This window comes from Protopterus annectens, chromosome 9.part0, assembly GCF_019279795.1.
Source record: "Protopterus annectens isolate FY-2018-M chromosome 9.part0, PAN1.0, whole genome shotgun sequence".
Classification (NCBI taxonomy): Eukaryota; Metazoa; Chordata; order Ceratodontiformes; family Protopteridae; genus Protopterus; species Protopterus annectens.
Genome location: NC_056743.1, coordinates 204322579 through 204347511, shown reverse-complemented (window position 1 = coordinate 204347511; position 24933 = coordinate 204322579). Strand labels below are relative to the sequence as shown.

General features: G+C 40.5%; 1 protein-coding gene across 1 annotated transcript in view; it reads right to left on the bottom strand.

Moving 5' to 3' along the window:
- Nucleotides 1–24933, bottom strand: part of NUP160 (nucleoporin 160) — a 1498284-nt gene that overhangs the window by 97164 nt on the left and 1376187 nt on the right. Inside the window, exon 35 of the mRNA XM_044082750.1 lies at nucleotides 5206–5347. Within this exon, the coding sequence (XP_043938685.1) occupies nucleotides 5206–5347 (142 nt within the window). The remainder of the gene's footprint in view (nucleotides 1–5205; nucleotides 5348–24933) is intronic.

Here is a 24933-nt window from a genome sequence, read left to right as displayed (position 1 = left end):
TTGAAACTTCAATAATGTGATAGGGACCCATAAGAATTTATATGTTATACAATGTTTGTAAATGTGAACTTGTGAATATGTTTTTTTACTTTTACATAAATGTAAGTATGCCTCTATCACACACGTGATCATTCGATAAAGGTGTTTTAAAAACAATTTTAAGCTATTCTGGTCATCTACACCAACCTCTTAGACCCATGGATGACTCTCGCAGTCAAATTTTTCCACTGACAAAGAAACGGTGCTTTGTCCGTCAACTGATTCACTACTTTGTACCATCTGTAACAACTCTCATTAATGCAAAAAAGCCTAGGGTCAAACTCCCACTCGCCAGTCTTTTAATTCAAACAATCCCTCTCTCAAACAAGTGCCTATCAGCATCACTAAAATATCTCCTTTATAAGTTAAAACCAACTACATTTGCAGTTGACAAACTCCCCACAAAGTAAATCAAAACTACAGCAGACATTCTTGCATACTTTTTTTCCAGTCTAACAAAACAGATCCATTCAAGAAAATGTATGCTTTCTCCAGATGCAGGCGCATCCTAACACTTCATGCATCATACCACAAACTTCAACTGCAGACCAGACATCTCACAGACAACTTTTCATCTCCTACCCAGCTTGGATTCAGGCCACATCGTAACACCAACAAACCTCTTTCTAGCTTCAGCAATATTAACAGAAGCCAGGGTAACCTAGTCTTATCCCTCTTCTCTATCAAAATACCTTGATTCTCCCACTCACAAAAAAATTCTTCAAAACTGGTCTGTCCCACTTCTCTCTTTCCTGGTTCTTCATCTATAGCTATCAAATTGATGTCAAGTGGTCAAATAGCAAAAAGGACTCTTCCTTTTTCACAGTCTCCACTGGCTTTCCACAAGGGTTCATTCTAGACCCCAATTCTATTCAAAACATTTACTAAGGACCTACACTTGGCAACAGCACAAGCCAGCGTTATTCAACACGCAGATGACTACACATTCATATGTACTTTAAAATAATTTCTAGAATTGTAACAGCAAACTCAAAGCATTCTCCTCTACTGAATATTGGCTAGATAGCTCTCACTCAAATAAATGCATTTTATTTACTCCTAAATCTGTCCCTGACAGACTCACTTCTCACTTTTTCTCATTAAATAAAACTAGAATTGAACTAGTACATCATACCAAACCTTTAGGAGCCACAAAAGACAACTTAAATTTTAGCATATGTATCCAACAAATAATAAAAGACTCCTCAGAAACACTGCCTACTGTGCAAAGTTAAACACTGTCTCACTAATATTTTTCCTTCAACAGATCTTTCAACAATATGCACTGCTCCTATAATTACTAAACTGCATGCTTCTAGGAAAAAATAAACTACAGTAACATTACAATAAAATGGTCAGATTTGCCAATAATCACACTCAAAGGTCTCAGTACTGTTTGGACCTAAAAAAACTAGACTGACATGCAATCAGCTAGTGGCTGATCTATAACCTTTCATGCATTCAGGAAAATGCCAAACCTTAAAGAACCTCATACAGCAGTATTCCTTGAATTGCTCCTGCGCTCTAAAGGCAAACTATTATTTGCAGTAAACAAAATTCACAATAGTGCAAAAGGAGCACTCTATTTGAACCATTTCTCTCAACTATGGAATTTGATTCTCTCTCTCTCTTAAACAGATAAGTAATCTTTAATTATTAAAATTTCATCTGAAACAATACTTCTAACTCATGGCCATGTTTATGTACATCTTCTGGTTAAGCTTAATGTAATATGCTACTTTTTCTTGATACTACTTTCATAAGCATACAAATGGTGCTTGGCGCAATAACTACTGTAGCCGACTGATATAATTTACGTCACAGACTTCATATTTTAAGCACACTAATGCTGCTTAATGCCATGTTTATAACAACTGACTTTACTTCATTCTCACTTGTCCAGCACACATATTTAACATAACATCACAACTAACATGCTTTAAAGTAATTCCACGTTACATGTACATGACTTGTATTATACTGCTGAATACTTTTCGGCTGACATCACTTTCTAAACATTCTTCATAAGTTTTTTTTCAACACCTTTATTAAATTATCACTTAAGACAGACAAGTACATTAATAGAAAAGAAAAATCGTACTTTTTCAAGTACATTCATTATACATTACATGTCATTTCTTTCTAATGACTGTCATCAAGTCCAATTTTACATAAATTGCTCAATTCCTGCCTTCATTTACCTCTTCTGTCTAACATTATTCTGTATGCATTGTTCCAACAAATTCCATTTATTTCTACGTAATTTGCTCATTCCCTTTCCTAAAGGTCACATTTCTAGCTCTTCTGTCTCTTTTAAAATATTCAGTACTTCAATACAATTTTACTTCAAATACAATTAATTTAGATTTTGATTTCTATTTTTCAGTAACTGCTTTTTTGGCAGGAAATAGAATTAAACTTAAGACCTCACTATGTTTAGACGATTCAGATCCTGTATCTCACCTTAGAATTGCCTGGGTAAATATTCATCTAAATGTAAGATTCCACATAACTTGGGCATGATGACAATGTCAACACCACACCAGTACTCAACTTTATTAATGAAGCTGTTGACAAAGGCTGTCCAGTTGGATATTCTGACATGAGTTAACTATGGAGGCCCAAAAGGATTAAGAGATAATTACCATGACCCAAGATAAAGACTTAAGTACATGTTTATAGGTTAGTACCAGGCTAACTGCTCTTGTGGGATGTTTTAAGCCTAGCCAATTAATGTGTTCATTGCTCCTCCTCTGAATAATCACCTTTAGGACAATGATTATTGTGACAAGAGATGCTTCTTTTTTTGAAAGTGGTACAGATTTAATTACTAACAAAATCACTAATGAAATGTAGGGTTACTCCCAAATAGCCTTTGCTTTAAAACAAAACCAGACGAAAAGACTTACAAAAAATGCAATCACAATAAGATGTCCTTAGCTCATGGAGTATGTACGCAGAATGCTGCAACTCGGGGGCCTATCATCTGCCCAATATTTGTAACAGACTTCTTTTTTTCTCTGTCCTCCACTATCTGTTCCTCTTCTCTGCCTACCTAACAGGCCCATTCTCCTTAAACTCCCCGAGGCAAGGTTTGGGTTGACTAAAGAGACAGTAGTATACTCTGGACAGATAAATTGATACTCCTCCCTACATGCTGGTTCCTAGCTTGCTCTTAACACTAATTAGAGAGGCAAATGCCCTCCACCTTCATGGTGATGTGCTCATTTTGGAGCTTCACCCTCAAGAAGCATGTAATAGAGCAGTACAAGGCCACATCCTCCTCTACAACAGGTCAGCTTCTTCTGCTACTTTATCCCTTTCCCAACTGGCCAGAAGTCTGACATCCTTTCCAGTGTACACCAGCAACAAAGCAAATATACTCCTCCTCAACACCCCACCCAATCCCACCCCTTAAGTGAGAGATAACCAAGTCTAGCCGGTGACACTGATTTGTGATAGACTTATGATGCTGAAGGGTACATACTGACAGTGAAAATTCTATTGAGTTCACATAATTAAATGACAAATTTGAAACTTCAGTGCACAGATCAAGTCATTTTCTACCTTCTATTAAAAAAACTAATGCTAATTAAACAAACTGGGCAACACAGCTGAGCACAGTCCTTAAGCTCTGCAATAAAGGGGTCCTTCCTTTTCTTTGAGAGGGATTTCTTCTACATTAAACAAGAGAGTATCTTCCAGTGAAGACAGAGAGATGTAGAGCCAGCATAAATTAGCTTTAAAGTCCTACACTGTGGATGCAGCACACATTTATAACAAGAATACTCTAACGATAAAGAACCCTAACAAGTTTTACAAAGCCTCTCATGTCTATGTCTCATGAAAGAAAGGAGTGAATTAAGGAGCACTGCAATAAAGAGGAAATTGTGAGCTTGGAATATGATTAAAGAAGGTGCCTGTACTATAGTCAGCGAGGGATTTAACAGCAGCTTTGACAGGTGTCCCCAAGATTAAGGGGTTGTCTGGAAGACAAATTTAGAGATTCTTTACTCCTGTGGAACTCTTGTCTGTTGGAGAATCGTTGAGATCCTTTATACAATGGGTGATGGATATTCAAATTAAACCTTTTGCATACAAATTAACACAAATCCAGAAGCAGCCCTTCATGACCACATTCATGCAAAATGGATACATTACTAATCCCACTAACAGCAAAGAAGACACTGATGGGGTTATGTGGGATTTGCATTTAGACAGCAGAGGCTAGTGAGTTTTGTTTTGCTGGACTGAACCTCATGTAACATAATGGGACAGTTTAAACAGAGATCAGTTTTGATTAAAATTTACCTCCCAATGAATTTCAGCACATCCAGCCTAATAAATGATAAAGATGGAAAGAACTGGATTAAAAGACCACCTTTTATTTTATCCACTGCAGCCACTATAAAACAAGGGCTATTGTTATTTTGATTTATTCCAAGTAATTTTTGAGCCAATGCCTGCCAACAATTAAACCTACTTCCACTGGGACACAGACCATTCATTCCACTACATAAGAATTTCAGCTGGGGTCAGGGTGAGAACTGATTGGCATGGGCTGTTATACAAGCAGCCAAGTGTGTAATGACTGACCTTGCAAGCATCTCAGCTATGAAGATGTTATGGCCTAACACCATCCCCTACCAGTATGATGACTCTTCTACATTCCCTACTTATGTGCACTCTCCTGCACACCTATCAAAAATCTACTATTTGTTAGTGGCTGGGAAACAATGTTCACCATTAGACCGTGCATTACCATTCCCACCCTCCTCCAAGGGGACCAATGCTTTCTGTGGCTGGCTCCATTTTGCTCCCAAGTATGGGTACACCTATCAATCCTTCCTTGCCACTGCCACGGTGTGTCTAAGCCACTAATCAAACTTTGATCATCTTGGTCATAGTTAGGGCCTTAACCTCTGCTCCAACAATGTTGCAGTGGCTGCTACTTTTACCCATTATGAACTGTTTCAAGGATATCAAATAAATGAAACTGCTCAGCAAGGGGAAACAATTACAAGGACAAATAGCGCTGGCTTGATTCTGCTGTATGACGCAAGTACAAGAAGCTAGCATAACTGATATATTTGTATACCATTCATTGTTCAAGCATTTAAGTTATCATTATATACTAAGTTTACCTTTCCACAAAGCTCAACTTACCTTGTAGTCATTCACAAGCCAGTTGGGTAAAGGCACACCATGAGATAGCAACTTTTTAATAACACAGCAGTGGTGCTGGGCATTCTGGGATGGATACTTATCCAAGTAGGAGGATAGTAACCGCCAGGCTTCATCTGTTGCACTATAGCATAAAATAAAATAAAATGTTCATCTCAGGGCACAAATTAAAAAAAAAATATATATATATATATATATACAAGCTGTTAAGCAGATAACTACCATAACACTAAACTTCAAGAGAATGTTAGCTGCAAGTGCATGGTGCTGCTGCATCACAGTTTTAAAAAAAAAACTTGGCCAGATTCTGACCAATGGATGCTGTCTCACTGGAGCTTGCATTATTCCACAAGTGTTGCAATGGTGTTTCTGTGGGTACTCACCTCCATTCATTTAACTATGAGATGCTGCTTACGATGAATTACTCTGCAAGTGACCCTGGGTTTTTACTATTTGTAGTACATAGTTCATTTCTTTTGAGTCTCCCTTGGAAATAAGCTCAGTGGAACCATCTTGGAAAATAAAATGAAAATAACATGTATTTTTATGCATTAGCTGCTCCATAAGCGGATCCCTTCCTTGGTGAGTTTACAGTGGGATTCAAACTCTCTTCCATTCCACTTTGTCATATTTTACTCTAAAGCTCCTACAGTGGGGTGGTGTGGCATGATACTATACATGGCATTATATCTGCAGGCCTTAGCTCCAAGTACAACAGTTGACCCAAACCACTAAGCAATCCTAAGTTAAAAAAAAATAAAAAATAAAGACAGCAACAAATATCTAGCACCTACACTGCTTACAAGTATATACATGTATCTGACTTGCAGGGAATGCCAACTGGCAGAAATTGGCTAGAGGGGCTGTTCATGGGGAGATGAATGTAAAAACAGTATATATGACTTACCGATGAGGGTTCCATTGTACACCAATTAATATGACAAAAACAAAGTTATACCCTAACACTAGGAATCCTTCTTGCTGGGTTTGAGAATCCCAAGGCCAAAATACACACATCTTCCAGTGTATAAGGAGTCAGATGAATGTCAAACAGCCAAAGGTTCAGAAGGCTTAAGACTGAAGTGCAGAAGTACCAGTGAGGGACTGACTGAGTCAAGGTCGAGAGAGCAAGGTTCGATGATTATGTTAATGAAGAACCACATGGCCATAGCAGGGTAAGTTTGCAGTGGAGACATTTTTAAAGCAAGAAACAGAAGCAGTCTTTCCTCTAGTGCAGCAGTCTGACTGTAGCCATCAGACTGAGCACTATGTAACAGTAATATAAAGCAGTTGGTAATCCATTTAGAAAGGGTTTGCCTAGAGAGTCTACATCCTTCTCCCCTAAGAGCAAAAGACCTGAAATGCTGGTTGTGCTTCCTAAACTCAAGCTCGTTCTTACTGTAACATCTGAGCTAACTATGCCTATCTCAAATGTGAAAGACTCTCCTTTCTCTGATTTTTGTCCTGAAGAAGAAAATATAGAAATGAATGAATGAAATTTCTGGGAGGAAATGTGGGATGGTCATGACAGACAAAATATTTTTAAAATATCCAATATGGCTCTTTATATGTGAAGGTCTGAGGGCTACAATCCAGTGAGTAGAGGTGATGACAGCCTAGAAAGTGTTCCATGACACAATCTCAATGCCACTGAATCAGTAAGTTCAACAGAGAGGCAAAAAGACTGACAATCACGGAATTTGGATAGCAGCTAGAAAAGGGTTCTACAAAACTGACCACAGGTAGAGCAATCTTTTTTTTGTAACACAGGCAAACCAACTAGGCAACACAGCATCTTTTTAAGATGATATCCAACCACCATCTAGTTAAATGACTAGCCCTACAGCTGGCAAACACAAGCAGAGAAAATCAAATCAAAAACTGCAAGATAAGCTTAGCAGATCGTATCCTTAATCCTCTGCCTGAGTCTCTGATGCTGAAGCTGACCAAACTGGATGACAGAATGTGACGTTGACAGAATTTTGCATACACAAATGAGAAACAAGGAAATTCTGAGTAGCTGCATGTTCATGTGTTCTTCTTATTCTAGCATGTCGGCTCATGCCATCGGCAGATATACGACACAAAAGGAAAGAGCTTGACCTCTGTAGGCTGGCTGAACAGAAGGGTATTCTAGAAGTCGAGTCCCAAATGCATGGAGTACTGCAGCAGTCATCTTATGAAAATCATCAAACTGTTTTTTTTGCTGCTTAAAGTTTTAATATCATTAGGTATTACAGCCCCAATTTTGTATTCTCTATAGATATTGTATTACTTAGTTCATTGGCTTCATAATTTATACATACTCCAGAATGCTAAATTTTTGGCAGCCTGGATGTATTTTTTCAACTTCTTGCAACTTTGTTTCTGATCACTCACTGCTTTTCCTGTTTTAATTTTATAATTGCTTAAATGTAAGCATTACACTTAAATAGCTGGGAAAAAAAGAAAGAAAAGCAATCACTTTCAAATGCAAACCTCTAGTAAAGGAATGGAGATGAAACTCAAGGTACCTGCCTGCATAGTCACACTTTTTCTTTTAAATTAATTTTGCTCCCACAGCTCTCATTTCTCCTGCCTTTTTCTCTGTTCGCATGTAATGGCCTCTTTACTTCCACCCCAATGTTAAATCACATTTCTGAAGTCCTGTCCTCTGAGTACTTCGGAGGAATTATTTTTCATAGAGATATCTCTGGGACATGCATGGCCTTTCCTACTTTATTTTTGCAGTGGCATGCAATAGTGATATGTATGTTTCTGTGTGTGCATCTACTTAATACAGCTGGTCATCCTGTCCAAGCTCAATTACAAATCACAGGAATTCATGCTGGCCTCTGCTAGAATGAACCTAATTATCTTAGGTTAATCCTCCCTATGAGGGGTGGAGAAAATAAAATCAACCTGTCCCTCCTTGCGGGTCACCTACTTGCCCAAGTCCATTCTTGTACCTTGGTTATTAGCAGCACAGTTAGATTCCTTACCCTTGTGAAAAATCAGGCCGGCTGAGGATGTTCACTTTTGCTAAAATGTGAACAGACATAAAGGTGATGCCTCAGTCTATATCCTGTTAACAGACACATATAGCCTCTCTGCACAAAGAGATAATGACATAGAACATAATGAGCTGGTTGCTGGACCGGGAAAGGAGGATCTTAGACTTGAAATCACCTCCTGTATCCCTTAAGGCAAGAACCACTGGCCACTACTGTGGACCACTACTCTTATATGGTGTGGAACACCTTCTGCAAGAGTCCAATTTCTCTGAAATGTAGAGGAGGTAAATCTGACTCCCCTATCCTGCCAGCAAGGCATCTATAAGAGACTGCAAAATGTTTGGGTTAAGAAAGAAATAGAAGGCCCACACTGAGTGACAGGGACCATCCATCACAGTAATGAAGTAGTTTGACAACAGAAAAAGATTCACAATGTATAGTGACAACACTTGACAATGCAACACCTGTATCCTTAGGCATGTTAAAGGCATCCCCCCTCCAAAAAATCACTATTTTTGAGCTTGGAATACGGAAGAGGGTCCAAAAATGGGCTCTCAGCAAGTAGGAGCGATGAACACCAACGTGTCCAGCTCTACCCTAATAAAAGCAATAATCTGAGCTGAACTCAGAACTTCTCAGTTAGAAGGACCACTTCCCTCCACTTCCTGGTCATACACCCATAGCAACACACAAACAAAAGGATACCAGGGGGTATTATAATGTGGATCAGAAGCTAGCTGTCTAACACAAGGAGGTCTTTCTCCTAAAAGGTCACTATGTTTAAAGCTAGCACCTTGTTAAACATCTCTGGATGCACAGCACACATCAAGAGGCAGCACTATGTACTGATTGTAGTATTTAAACAAAGGGAACAAAAGGAAGCTCTAGTTAAGACTCCAGGCAAGGGGAAAACTGAAGAACTGCCTCCCATGTGGACAGGCCAAGACTGACTGCTGTGACGATGTGGTCACCCTCATAAAGGATTTGCCTAACAGTCATGGGTAGCAACACTGTGATACTTGCAGGCCCCCCTCAGGCAGCAAGGAGACTTTTTTCCTAGGCAGCTGGCATGGCCTAGCCTGGAAGAAGCAGCAACATCCAGATGAAAATCAAAGATATCAAAGAACATTAGTAAGGATCTATTACCCTTCTCTAGAGATCCTCAGCAAAATCCTGGGAGGCTGCTCAAAAAAGACCCCCAACCAGAGAATAGGCATTAAGTTTGGTCATCCTAAGCTAACCCAAGAAGGAGGAAAGCCAGTGTCATGGCATCCTGGTAAGTCACACACAAGAGCTTACCTCAGCCATAGCATCAGCGCAACCAAAATTATACTGGACACAAGAAACCCCACTACAAAAACAGGGAATAAACCTTAACAGACTCCTCCTCCTCCATTCCACAGAGGACTTCTAGTATCTGGTCAGTTAGTGAAGACTAGAACCTGAAATGCTTAGGGGTTTAAGCCCCAAAATGGAAGAGAAACACACCATATTGTCATCCTATCCAAAGTTTCAGACTTCTAATCAGGCTGGAAGACAAAAGGTACATATTTCTCTGGAACATGCTGGACTTTGACAAAACTTAAGCTTGGAAAAAAAAGAAGTTATGTACTTACCATAACGTTCCATCTGTGTTGTCCATCTTCATTTATCCTTGACATATGGGTTTGGTTCTGATATTTGAACCAACTGGGCCGTTACTACAGCTTGTGCAGGCCAAAAACTCTCGAGCTTCATCTTTACCCACAACCCCCCTGTCCCAGTTACCTCAGATCGAGTTTGCAGATTACAAATAAAGTATAATTAAAGATGCCTTAATGGAAACAATATCTGCTATGCCTCAATACATGTCATAATTACTATGAAAGTATCCATTCTACCAATAAATCTTCAAAGGCCAGGGGATGGAGGGAGGGGAATAAAGGATAAATGAAGATGGACAACACAGATGGAACATTATGTTAAGTACATAACTTCTTTATCTAATGTTGTCAATCTTCATTTTATCCTTGACATATGTGACAGAGTCCCCAGCTACCTCAGATCTTTGGAGGACTCCTGGAAGGATATTCCTGAGCACCACTAAACTGAAAGAAGCTATCCCCCTAGAGACCAAATACAATTTGTAATGAGTAATAAAGGTATGGGAAGAAGCCCAAATAGCCGCTGCACATGTATCATCCACTGAAGCTCTAGAATGGAACACTACTGAAGTAGCAACAGATCTTACAGAATGTATCTTCATAGGTTTAAGCAAATCAATTTTCTTTTTGTCATAAATAAAGGAAATGCAATCCTTGAGTCATCTTGCTAAGGTCAGTTTGCTGACAGGTTTACCAAAACTAGCATTTGAAAAGAACACAAACAGCTGGTCAGACTTTGTCTTTAGTTCAGTGAAGATAAAAACAATTGTCTGTGAAGATCTAGCAAATGTAAAAGATATTCACCTCTGAAAAGTTTGGAAAGAATACCGGGAAATTAACAGACTGATTGATTTTAGACTCTGACACCACTTTGGGTAGAAGGGTGGGATTTGTTTGTAAGGTAACTATATCTTTGAGAAAAATCACAAAGTGGTTTACATGATGAGGCCTAAATTTCTGAAATTCTTCTAGCAGAGGTTATTGCCACCAAAAATGTCTTCCAGGACAAGAACTTTAGTTCACAGTCTGCAGATGGTTCAAAGGGAGGACGTGTGATGGTTTGCAATAGTAGGCTTAGGTCCCAAAGAGGAACAGGATCTTTGAAAGGGTGTTTCAGTAATAGTGTCCCCTTTTAAAATGCCTTACACTGTCTATTAGAATCCAACGAATAAACCAAATAACGTTTAATCAACAGATTGAAGAAAAAATGATGTAAAATAAAAGCTTAAAGTCTATGGAGTCCACCAGGAAGAAACAAGTAGGCGAAAAGTAAAAAAAACACTTTATTGCACAACAATCCACAACGATTAAGTGCTTTTATCCACTAAAACGTGGACTTCATCAGAATACTTGCATTAAACTAAACATTTAAATACCCTACATTTTGGCACCAAAACCACTAACAATAAAATATTTGCTCCACTTAAAGTGAAATCGACCTTAGTTCATATAAACAATACAATAATAAATTGAGTAACAAATAAAATCATGTAAATGTTGGGCACAAACCATACACTTCAAATGTACATATATTAACAATAATTTACAGTGGATGTCCAAACCAAATACATCAAGAGAAAATAAACAGACATGTTCAAATAGATAAAATACAGCATAAAACTGTCTCAAAGTATATTCTTTAAAACAAACACTTCATATACTGCCATACATACCTATCTCTGTACTTATAAAATAGATTTAATGGAAATATGGCCGTTAAGTCCGGGTAAGTTAGAGGCATCAGTCCATAGATGCCACTTAACATCCCTATGACCCAATATAGCCTTAAAATTACCCCCTTGGGGGCCTACCTAACTTGTTCTAATATGGCAAACTTGAAAAAATTACTATCCCCACATTTTTCAACACATCTGTAAAGGGCATTGTTACTATCCTTCTTTCTTATATTGTACAGATGATCATATATTCTTTTTTTAAGACACCTCTCGGTTTTCCTTATGTAGTAACATGAACATGCCATGCACTTTGCCATGTATATTACAAACTTAGAACTGCAATTCCCTTGTCTAAATATAATTTTGGTTCTGTTCACATTCTCTAATGTGACACCCACATCTTCTAAAATAGCATGGCATTGTTTACAGCTACCACATCTCCTTGCGTGTTTAGTCTGTTCGCACACACCCCTACTAATACGACCCTGTTCCAAATTTCTCAATGTTGCAGCCCATCTTATAGACAGATGTAGCCATTTCACCTACAGTTGCCTTAATTTCATTGTCTGCCATAAGAATATTCCAATTACTAGTTAAAATCTATTTTACTCGATTCACGTAGGGGGTATATTCCAGTATACATGCTCTTTGATAATTTGTATCAGTGTCATTAGAACTTGTAACTGTGTTCTTAACTAATTCCTTCCCTAATAGGGGTGGATATTTGTTACCCCATTCATTCATAACATACTTCTTTACATCATCCAACATGTTTTGGATATCCCCCTTCTCTAAATAAGGAACTAATATATTAAATTTCATCAACCATATCCACACACAAAGATGTCATTCTGGCTGCCCTTATGCACTGCCCTTTAAAAATGTTCCTCATTAATTTTCTCGGATGGTTACCCCCTGCACCTCCCACACCCCCCGCTACTTAAATATACCAACTCCGAGATCGCACTTCAGTGCAATACAGTGTGGAAAAGGAAAATTTCCGTTTCCTACACTGTAGAGCGATCTCGGAGTTGGTATATTTAAGTAGTGGGGGTGTGTGGGGTGCAGGGGGGCTTGTCCCCCTGTCTACACCCTTTACTTTGTGTTTTTTTTTTTTAGATTTTCGATTTCATAGATCCATCAATAGGTGTCTATCTATAGTGATTCGCTCTACGAAATTTTCAAAAATCTAATATAGACCCTAGTATTAGTAGGGGTGTGTGTGAACAGACTAAACACACAAGGAGATGCAGTAGCTGTAAACAATGCCATAGTATTTTAGAAGATGTAGGTGTCGCATTAGAGAATGTGAACAGAACCAAAATTATATTTAGGCAAGGGAATTGCAATTCTAAGTTTGTAACATATATGGCAAAGTGTATGGGATGTTCATGTTACTATATAGGGAAAACAGAGAGGTGTCTTAAAAAAAGAATATATGATCATCTGTACAATATAAGAAAGAAGGATCGTAACAATGCCCTTTACATACATGTTGGAAAATGTGGGGATAGTAATTTTTTCAAGTTTGCCATATTAGAACAAGTTAGGTAGGCCCCCAAGGGGGTAATTTTAAGGCTATATTGAGTCATTGGGAGGTTAAGTGGCAACTATTGACTGATGCCTTTAACTTGCCCGGACTTAATGACAATATTTCCATTATACCTATTTTACAAGTACAGAGATAGGTATATATAGCAGTATATGAAGTGTTTGTTTTAAAGAATATACTTTGAGACAGTTTTATGCTGTATTTTATCTATTTGAACATGTCTATTTTCCCTTGATGTATTTGGTTTGGACATCCACTGTCACTTTAAGTGGAGCAAAGATTTTATCATTAGTGGTTTTGGTGCCAAAATGTAGGGTATTTAAATGTTTAATTTAATACAAGTATTCTGATGAAGTCCACGTTTTAATAGATGAAAGCGCTTAATCGTTGTGGATTGTTGTGCAATAAAGTGTGGATTTTACTTTTCGCCTACTTTTTTCTTCCTGGTGGACTCCATAGACTAAGTGTTTATTTTACATAATTTTTTCTTCAGTCTATTAGAAGCCAAGGAACGTTCTTCCAAACCATCATGGAAGTTTGAAATTGCTGTTAGTTGAATTCTGATGGTAGAAGGGGAAGCTCCTGTATAGAAGAGAGAGGCTAAGAAGAATAAAATATCTTCAGCAGAAGAAGAAACTCGGTTAATATGTTTTTTCACAAACCCAAATGGTAAATCGTTTCCATTTACTAGCGTATAGTCTCCGGGTGGAAGGATTATGAGAAGCTAAAAGAATTTTGCATACTGAGGAAAAAAGGTTAAGATGACTGGCAACTAGTGGAATTGGAGGAACCATGCTGTCAACTTGAGGTTCAAAATGTCTGGATGGACTACTCCGTCTCGATATAACTGAAGGTCTTGAGCTGGGTCCAGAGTTCAAGGTTGTCGAAACAGATAAGTTCAAAGAAAGGGGAACCATGTATGTCAAGGTCAATAAGGTGCAATGAAGATTATTCTGCTCCTCAGCCTCAGTGCTTTCTGAATGAATGTAAAGGTATCGAGGGAATGATACCACAGTACAAGGACAAAATGATTGACTTCAACAATTGGCTAAGCTTCTGGTGTCATTCTAAGGGGATCCAGTATTTGTCTGCCTAGGACGACATGATCGACAGTCCACAATGCTTTGCCAGAGATGGCCTGCACCTGTCACCCTTAGGATTCCGGATACTGGCTAAGGCTCTTGCCACCCCTATAGTGCCTTTTTTAGGCAAGGTTCAAATGACAAATTCACCACCGTAACAGGTACAAGCAAGCAAAATCTGAGGGTAATGCTACTCAATGCTAGAAGTCTAAACCTCAAAATGCACTCACTCGAGGCACTCCTTAAAATGGAGAACACTGACATCTGTGCAGTGACAGAGACCTGGTTCAAAGCTCCAGAGAGCACCCCTGCATTACCAGGCTTCAATTCATACCACACCTTTCGGCCACCTAACCCAGAAAAAAGCACTAAAGGCAGAGGCGTGTCCATATTCATTAAGGATATCCACACCTCCAGGCTAGTTGCACAGCATAATGCATCCGAGATTATCCAAGTGCAACTAACTCTGGGCAAGACCGCAATCCAAATTGTAGCTTGCTACAGACCCCCCACCATACCCCAGGATTCACACTCCTCATTTATTGATACACTGGAAAGTATTAGGGTACAACCCAACACCCTAATAATGGGCGATTTCAACTACCCCACCATTAAATGGGAAAACTACTCATGTACCAACTCTTTTGCTCAATGTTTTCTAGAATTCATAAATTCCAATGCCTTGGATCAACTTATTCACACCCTCACCAGGGGCAGCAATATCCTAGACATGGTCATTACCAACATGGGAAACCGGTGTTCCACACCAGAGGTCAATTCCTCGTTGGTCAGATCAGACCACAAGCTAATCAGCCTAGACATCCACATCCCACCCCCAATTAGGGAAACCATCGTAAAAAACTTCTCAAAAGCCAACCTCACACTTCTTAAGACAGAAGTGGCAAACTTCATGACACCCATGCAGAAGGACAATAGAAGTATGACTGCCGAATCCTACACAAATGCACTTTATAAGCACTTACACGAGTGCATGGATCATGCTATCCCTAATAGAACCAAGATGTTATCCTCCAAAAAAAGGAAGCCAATCTGTTGGTCCTCTGCCATAAACAAACTCTACAACAGAAGAAAGAAACTGTTGCAAAAAAGAGTAAAATCCCATGACTGGAGGAACTCCCTGGTCAACCTCAGTAAGAAGCGGAGATCCCTCATAAAACCCTCCAAAGCTAGTTACGAAAGCAAAATTGCCACCGACTCTAAAGACAACCACAAAGCATTCTATAGCTATGTCAAGAATCTAAACGGGAACACTCAGATCTGCTCTGAGTTACAGCATAATGGCACTAAATATACAGAACCAACTGATATTGCCAACATCCTAGCAGATAGATTCAGTGCTAACTTTACCCCCCTCTCAACCCCTAGAGGGCCCATCTCTATACCGGAAGGATGCAAAGTTCCTATAATCACGGCTGCACAGGTAAAAAACACACTTTCCAAAGCCAAGAACACAGCATCCATGGGACCTGACAATATCCCAGGCTGCGTTCTACACGAACTACAGAATGAACTGGTACCCTACCTAAGTACCATGTTCAATCATAGCCTCACCTCAGGCTTTGTACCCACTGAATGGCGCACCGCGACAGTTATCTCACTCCACAAAGAGGGAGCCACGACAGACCCCGGGAACTACCGCCCCATTAGCCTGACGAGCCTGGTCTGCAAGGCCATGGAACGTATCATTGTGGAACTCATAAACAAAGACATTGGTAATCTCCAAACTCTGGACCCTACTCAGTTTGGATTTGTAAAAGGCAGATCCTGTCTCCTAAACCTGACTGACTTCTTAGAAGCAGTCACCAAAGCCATAGAAGAGGGTAAAATGGTTCACACAGCTTATCTAGATCTTGCCAAGGCTTTCGACACCATCCCCCACTCTGGAATTATAGATAAGCTCACTAAACTAGGTATAAATCCCTATGTCACAAGATGGGTTGCCAACTGGCTCATGGACAGAACCCACACTGTGAAAGTAGCGGATTCCAAATCCGACATCAGACCAGTGACAAGTGGAGTACCACAGGGTTCAGTCCTGGGTCCTCTCCTGTTTGGTATCTAGTTCTCTGAAGTGCAGGCCAACACAGAAGGTCTTTGGCTAACAAAGTTTGCAGATGACTGCAAACTAGGAGCCATAATCGAAACTCCTAACGATGTGGACAAACTACAAAAGGGCCTCACTGAGACAGATACCTGGTGTCAAAGCCATGGCCTGAAGCTCAATGCCAAAAAGTGTATTGTCATCCCCTTTGGTAAAAACTCTGTACCCATGAACTACCACATAGCTGGTAGTCTACTTAATGCCGAAAATGTGAAGAGACCTTGGGACACAGGTGGACAGTAGTCTCTCCTTTGATAATCACATCACCACAGTGGTCAGGAAATCCTTCTACGTGGCTCATCTTATCACAAAAGGATTCTCATCCAGAAAAAAAGAGGTCATTGTTCCCCGCTACTCATCACTCAGACCCATTATAGAGTACAATGCCCCTTTTGGTATGTACCTCACAAGACATCTACAACAACTAGAAAGACCACAGAAATACCTCACAAAGAGGATTACTGGCCTCAAACAGATGCCCTCTATGCAGACCGTCTCAAAAAACTACAGCTTTACTCCATCGCATATCGCCTACTTAGGGGTGATCTCTGCCTAACATACAAAGCTATGTCAAACCCAGAGCTGATGGACATGCTCCACTTAAAGAAATCCCAATCCCTCCGAGCTACACGCTCTAGGGATCTTAAACTTGTCACCACAATAAACAGAACATGCTAGAGGGATAGATTCCTGTCCCAGAGACTTCCCATACTCTGGAACAGACTACCTATCTATGTCAAACAGAGCTCCTCATTAGCACTCCAAGAAAAATCTTGATGATTGGATGGGAAATGGGAAATTCACCCCGGGGATCACTTCTGTGGCTCTGCTCGACAGGGGCACAGGAAAATAATTTTCTTGGGTGGCGAAAGCCAGGGTACATTTTTTGGCTAGGCTTGTATGGGCCCTAGGGCCGATAGCCTAGTACCTACCTATGAACCTATGAAAGGCATATAGTAGTCTTGGGGGGGGGCAAGTGTGGAGAAGAGCATCTCTCAGTGACTTCCTGGCAGGGGGAATTAGGGCAAAGGAGCTGCTGCACTTGTTTAGGGGAGAGGCAAACAGGTCACAGCAAGGCTGGACCCACTGACGGAAAATCCTTTCCGTCACTTTTCGGTTGTGAGACCACTCGTGAGGCTGGAGAATACATCTGATCAGTCTGTCTATCACATTTCAACTTCCTGGAATGTGCATCGCTATCAGAAAGCAGTTGAAAGAGACTGCCCACTGTCACACACGGAGTGCTTCTTGACAAAGGGGTTAAGACTAAGTTCCTCCCTGTTTGTTGATGTACCAAACTACTGACATACTGTCTCTGTCTGGATTGCAATTGTTCCCAGAGGAAGAGCTGACTGAACGGCTTGCAATGCTAAAAGCACCACTCTTAGTTCCACAACACTGATATACAAATAGGCTTCTAAGGTTGGCCAAGTGCCTTGGACAGTCTTGCCCAGAAAATGCCCCCCCCCCCAATCTGGGAGGCGTCCGTGGTCACTAAGGCTTTGGGCACTGGAAAGACGAAGAGGCGCCCCAGGAGAATTTCTTTGGAATGAATCCACCAAGCTAGATCCTTCCTGCAATGATTGGCGATTAGAATCTCATCCGACACGGGTTGGTATAACATTGGCCACTGAGATGCCAGTAGCCATTATAGAATTTTCATGTGAAATCTGGCTAGGGGAACTAGAGTTATTTTCGCTGCCACTGAATCCAGAGCCTGCAAGATTAATAGAGCGGGAACTTTCTTTCTGTGGATTTTCTTTTGAACCGGAGTTATAATTTTTTGAAGTCTCACTGGAGGAAGGAATGGTACTGTTGATATCATATTCAGTACAGCCCCTATAAACTCTATGCTATAAGTTGGAGTCAGTTGGGATTTTTCATGATTTACCATTATTCCTAAATACGCACAGGTCTTGAGAATGTAATCCCTTGCCACTATCAATCGATGCCTGGTTGGAGCGGTAATGAGCCAGTCATCCAAGTACGGAAACACCCGGAATCCCTGAAGTCTCAAGTGAGATGCTACTATCACCATACATTTGGTAAACACCCTGAGGGCTGTGGGGAGGCCAAAGGACAGTGCTCTGAATTGGTAATGACTGGCTCCCAGCCAGGAGAAGAGGAATCTTCTGGAGTATTTGTCCATTTTTATGTGGTAATATACATCCTGAAGACCTAATGAGCACATCCAGTCGTTCTTTCCCAAAAACGGAAGAATGGACTGTACCATAACCATCCCAAATTTCGTCTGTTGAACAGATTTGCTCAGCATGCTGAGATCCAAAACTGATCTCCAGTCCACTGTCTTTTTTGGAACTAAGAAGAATCTTGAGTAAATTCCGGATATTCTCTGGTCGGGCTTCCTGGATAACTCTTGTCTAGCAGTTTTTGAATTTCTAGAACTGCTGGTTTCCTCTGACTGGTGGAACATCAGGGATTTTCTTGCAAATGGGGGAGGGTTGGAAAAAGGTATGGTATAAAGCATCCAATTGTCTCCTTATGGCTATGCCGGAACCCACCGCTCGAGTGGTCCCTTCAGCTGCATGCATAATGAGCCTCATGGACAAATTTGACATGCACTCCAGGGTGGCCAACTGGGAAGCAAACCTGTCTTGGAATCCCTCAGTAACAGCTCCTGCAAGGGTGGAGTCTGGTAAAATGTGACAGGAAATTCACAGACCTTAAGGCGAAGGTCAATGAAGCAAACACGCTTCACAAACCTATCTTTCGCCCAGGACTCTCTATTGGGAGGAAGGATGGATAGAGGAACTTTCATCAGTCATTTTCTTTTTTAGTGACAGCTGCAATGACCATGTGTCTACTGGTAGACCTTTAGCCCAAAACTGCTTGCCCTTGGGAGCGGACAGAAGTTTGTCTGGTGTCTTGGGGATAAGTTCAATGGTGTCTGGTGCTTTTCATGCCCACTGCGAGATCAAATGAAAGAGCTTGTCAGCAACCGGAGTCACCCAAGTGGTAGAGGGATGAGTAATGAAAGCCTTCAGATAGACAGACTCCTCCAAGGAAGGATTTTTGGGCCTTCCAGTCACCCCTCTTTTTTAAAATTTCATAGGTTGGTACTAGGCTATCAGCCCTAGGGTCTATACAAGCCTAGCCATAACAACTCCCTGGCTATTTCTTCCCACACTATTTACTTCCCTGGACCCCTGTCTAGCAAGATGACTGATGTGATCCCCGGGGTGAATTTCCTTTCTCCAAACCAATCGTCAAGGTTCCTTTTGAAGAGGGCCAAAGAGGCACTCTGCTTGACATGTACGGGCAATCTATTCCAGAGTCGGGGGAGTCTCTGGGTCAGGAACCTATCCTTCCAGCATGTTTTGTTTATTGTGATGACAAGGTTTAGATCTCTGGAGCATGTGGCTCTTTAAGTGTAGCATGTCCAACAGCTCTGGGTTTGACATGGCCTTGTATGTTAAGCAGAGATCCCCTCGGAGTAGACGATATGAGACAGAGTATAGCTTGAGTTTTTTAAGGCGGTCAGCGTAGGACATCTGCTTTAGGCCTGTGATTCTTTTAGTGAGGTATTTCTGCGGCCTTTCCAGTTGTTGCAGATGTCTTGAGAGGTACATACCAAACAGGGCGTTGTATTCTATAATGGGTCTAATGAGGGATAAGTACAGTGGGACAATGACCTCCTTTTTTCTGGATGAAAAACCCTTAGTGATGAGGTGTGCCACATAGAAGGATTTCCTGACTGTTGTGGCGATGTGGTTATCGAAGGTGAGACCACTGTCCACCTGTGTCCCTAAGTCTCTTATCACACTTTCGGTGTTTACTGTACTGCCACCTATATGGTAATTCACGTATACATGTTTTTTCCCAAAGTGGATAACTATACATTTCTTAGCATTGATCTTGAGCCCATGGCTCTGGCACCAAGCATCTGTTTCTGTAAGGCCCTTTTGTAGAGTATCCACATCATTTGGGGATTCAATAATGGCTCCCAGTTTGCAGTCATCTGCGAACTTTGTTATCCACAGTCCCTTACAGGATTTCTCCAAAGGCAACATTATCAGGAGGTAATCTTGGGGACCCCTCCCCTTCATCAAAATTGGTGTCTTCTGTGGGGAATCCAAGTGCTTCCTCTTCTCATGCACTTTTTCTTCTGAGGAGCCTCCTCAGGGGGAATAGCCTGGAAAGCATCAGAGGAGGACAGAACATAACTTTGTGGCTCCTGTGGATTTGGTACTCGCTGCCCAAGTGGAGAGAAAGGTCAAATGAGAGCATGAGGATGGGATGTGCTCAGAGGAGCATGGGACTGACTGAATGGCCACTGTAAACAAATCCTTTTCCATTGCCTTGAAAGCTGTCCCCCCTGAAGAGAGAGAAGGGAGCCTGGAACCGAGAAAGACTGCCTGTGAACCATGGTCACTACCCACTCTGAGGAGACAGCCGGCCAAGGCATAAACCTGTGCTGAGCTGCACCATGCCGAAGCTCCAAGACACAAAGATGGTTCTCAAAATATTGGAGTCAACCCCGGCTCCTTGGAGCAGAAAGGACAGCTGCAGTTACAGGTGGTCTGTGGATCTGAAAGAGCTGAAAATCTCAGGGAAATAACTGGTTCCAAAGGGAGAGATCTCTGGAATCGTTACAGTCGGCACCGGAAGGCTTGGGTCGGATATCGTTAAAACATCAGTGGAAGTCAGAGGAGTAGTGAAAGGGGTAGAAGCTGAATAGATTCAGAGACCCAAAGGGGTCAGAGCAGAGGGGAGTCTTGCAAGTCCTCTCACCCACAGAATTTTTTTCACTAGTCTCTCCATATCAGTCTCGGTGAGCCTTTTGGTGGACAGTAAAGGCTTGAGAAGGAGATTCTGGTCTCTATAAAAACACATCAGGCAATTTGTCAGCAAAAGGGTCAACAGAAGGTGAACAGACCACTCTTGGCAAATCAAGCTGTTGAACGGTCTACGCCAATGTAGCCGGTGTTAAAGATGAGTTATCCTGAATCAAAATCTGGCTCTCCTGCTGTGTAGCAGATTTTGTCAATATTTTAGGAGTTGGAACAGTTGTCAGTACCAACACCTTTTCCAGCACGTGGACAGACATTCCATCAGATCCAAAGTACTTTGTGGGGTCAATGATTTACACTTTTTATGAGTTGGTTCCAAGAAGGATAATGGTACAGACAACCTCCTCTATTTAGGCCCTTCTAAAGATGATGAATAAGAAGGGAAAAAAATATCAGATTTACTCTTCACAGCAAATGTGGCTTCCCCAAAGGCTGATGGAATTAAGCCCTTCAATATTAATTTATTTTTCCTCTCGAAGAGAGTTCTGTGGCTAAACCAGTGGCAAATGTTACAGTAATCTTGCAGATGAATATTCCCTAAACAAGAGCTGAGGTGAACGTGTCTGTCTGGAAAAGTGGCAAATGAAATCTGAGGTAACTGGGATAGGGGGACTGTGGGTAAGGATGAAGCTCGAGAGTTTTTGGCCTGCGCTAGTTGTACTAACAGTCAAGTCGATTCTGATACTGGAACCAAACCCATATGTCAAGGATAAAATTAAGACATTTTTCAGAAGCAAAACCCAGGAGAATTATATGAAGTTGTGCTGAATCAAGAAAAAAATATAACTAACCCTTAAAAATAAAAGCAAAGCAAGCTGCACTGCAATTGTCTCTTTAGAAATTGTAGTACTTCAAGAACTGTGTAAAATGTAAAACTACACTTGCTACTCAGGGAACTGTACTGTAGTTTGAAAAAAGACAGACTAAACAGACACCTGTTTTGCATAAAGGGCAACATTCCTTGAAAAATGCTCTACTAGGTCTCATGGTGAGATCTTATTTTCCCGGTGGATTATTGGTACCCCTACAAGTAAGCACTGACTTTGGATACAAGAAAGTATCTTATAAAACTCAAACTAAACCACAAAATTTGTAAGTAGCACATGCATATATGACACACACACACATACACACGTGGGTGTGTGTGTGTGTGTGTGTGTGTGTGTGTGTGTGTGTGTGTGTATATATATATATATATATATATATGTATACACACACACACACACACACACACACACACACACACATATAGACACACACACGTGTGCGTGTATGAGACTGCTAAATGCATTTCAGTTACTGTTCTGATGCTAAAGCAAGTTGCTGGATTTTCTGGCTGAGCAGAAAGCACACACAAGTGGACTGCATTACACTACCTGTGATTTTTTTTTTTTTAATTCTTCTGTGTTATCTTGAAAGCCAAGGAGAAGTCAGAGCACTGAACATTTTCAGTTCAAGGTTCTTAAAGTCTAGTTCACCCAACAGATGGTGTCTGCTGTATTGCTGTATGTCAGTGTCCATATAAAGCCATTAACTTCCTTGTGTGAGAGTTTCTCTCTCCCCCTCCATATTTACTTTTCAAGTGCAATGCTTTATATCTGTTATTCCAAGAAAAAAAAAATTTTTTTAAATTTGTGGCTGGAGGTTTGTTCATTAGCTAAAGGATATGGAAGTTCAACAGCTGTAAAATTAACTGTGGGTAACTGCGTTTTGAAGTGTTACTCCTCACTCTGTTGCTATTAATCAAGTAGTCACAAGTTGGCTTATTTTATGGGCTAACAGCAATTTGTTTTTGGTTTGCCAAAACAATTTTGCTGTTAAATAGCACAAGAATGAGCAGCAGAATATTATTTTCATGCCTTCCTAGAAATTACCAGTAACTGGTAAAACTGAAAGCTGTGTCTTGGTGCCAGCGTGATATTAATGCTACTGTTTTGCTTCTGGTGAAAGAAGCAGCAGAAGGGGCATTGATTCCTGCTGGTCTCAACTTGATAAACAAAAAGTTGCTGACAGTATGCAAGTAACTTGAGCGGTTGCTGAGGTATTGTAAGTTGTTTACAAAATATTATAAATGTAATACTTACTGTGTTACTGTGACTTATAAAATCCAATGCAAGACCTAGAACCAAAAGAATACTACTACTATAAAATACTTGCAAGAGTTTACACTTCTTTAAATTAATGTCTGTCTACACAATGGCTGATCGGATTTACATCCGCTTACTGCAGTATGGACGTAAATGCAGTTGGACATTTCGTGGAAGTATGTTAAGCGGCAGTTACCTGTACTAGCCTGGAAGGAGATGGCAGATAGTACCAAGTGCTTAACCAAAGATGGCCTGCATCTCTCCCACTCATGGACTTTGTATACATCAGCTAAAAACTTGTCCAGCCCATAGTTCCTTTTTAGGCAATGTTCGTCTTCCAAAGGTTCCAGCAGAAAAAAAAAAAAGAATCTGGATAACAAATGTACTGCTGCTCAAAACTAGAAGCCTTAAAAAATTCCACTCCCTATGAGCTCTCCTACCTTGGAAAATTGTTATATGCATCATCACAAAGATCTGCTTCAAGACCAATGACAGTGCAGGGTTTCACTGCCTATCACACATTCAGGCCCACCAAATTAGACAGTCACTACAGGCAGCAGCATATCCATGTTCTACTTATTACACAAGATAAACTGGAATTCCTGCACAATTTACTAGTAACAAAATCCATTATGTCACAGCTAACTACAGGACAACCTCTATGTCCCACTCAGCCCATAATGCCTATGTGGCCATCATGAAGTTCCTATACATTAAGTCAAACATTATTCTCCCAGGAGACTTCAACTATTCCTCCATTAACTGGAAGCCTTAAGCCTCAAACATGTATGCCCCCAAATTTTTGGACTTCACCAATACAAACTCTCTGGACCAGTTTGCCCGCACCTCACCCAGGAGTAATAAAATCCTGTCCTTGGTCCTTAATATGGGGTAGCACTGTTCCCTACCGACTATAACTTATCTGATCAAATCAGACTACAACTGTCACATTCACCTTAAAAATGAAGCTGGAACTATCCGCCAATACTTTTGGCTTCAGAGATTATGCCAAGGCTAACTTACTAAAACTCAGTGATGACATGGCTAAATTTAAAAAGTTCTTCCATCTTGATGGTTTCACTGCTTATGTCGAATCATGTACTGCCAAATTCTATGCACATGTAAATAGCTGTACAGATGCATGTCCCTTCTCAGAAATAAATATCCCACACTTAAAAAAAAATAAATAAACCATTGTGGTGGGACCTGAATATAAACAGGTTCTATAAACAAAAACTAATTGCACACAAAAATAACTGCTACTTTCAAGATGCCAATAATGCTTTTGTTAAACTAAACAATGAACTGTGGACACTAATCAAATCAACCAAAGCTAGATACAAAAGTAAACAGCCAACCATGTGAAGTACAAAAGCCTTCTTTAACTATGTTAGCAATCTTAGAAACAATACCCAGGAGTACAAAGAACTAAGAGTAAAGGATATCAGATATGTGGACCAGAGGGCATAGCCATTATACCAAAAACAATTTATGTCCAAATTTCACTCTCCTCTCCTCCTATTTTCTCAGATCACACACCTACATATATAACTGCCTGAAATCTCCCCAAAACAAGCTCTCAGGGCACTACCTAAGACCAAGGACACTACTATGGTGCCAGATAACATACTATTTAGCCTGAAACATGACTTGTCAGACAGCCTACAAAGGCTATTCAATATCAGCTTCCAAACAGGCTTTGTGCCGGATAAATGAAGGACAGTAGCAGTCACCTCCTTGCACA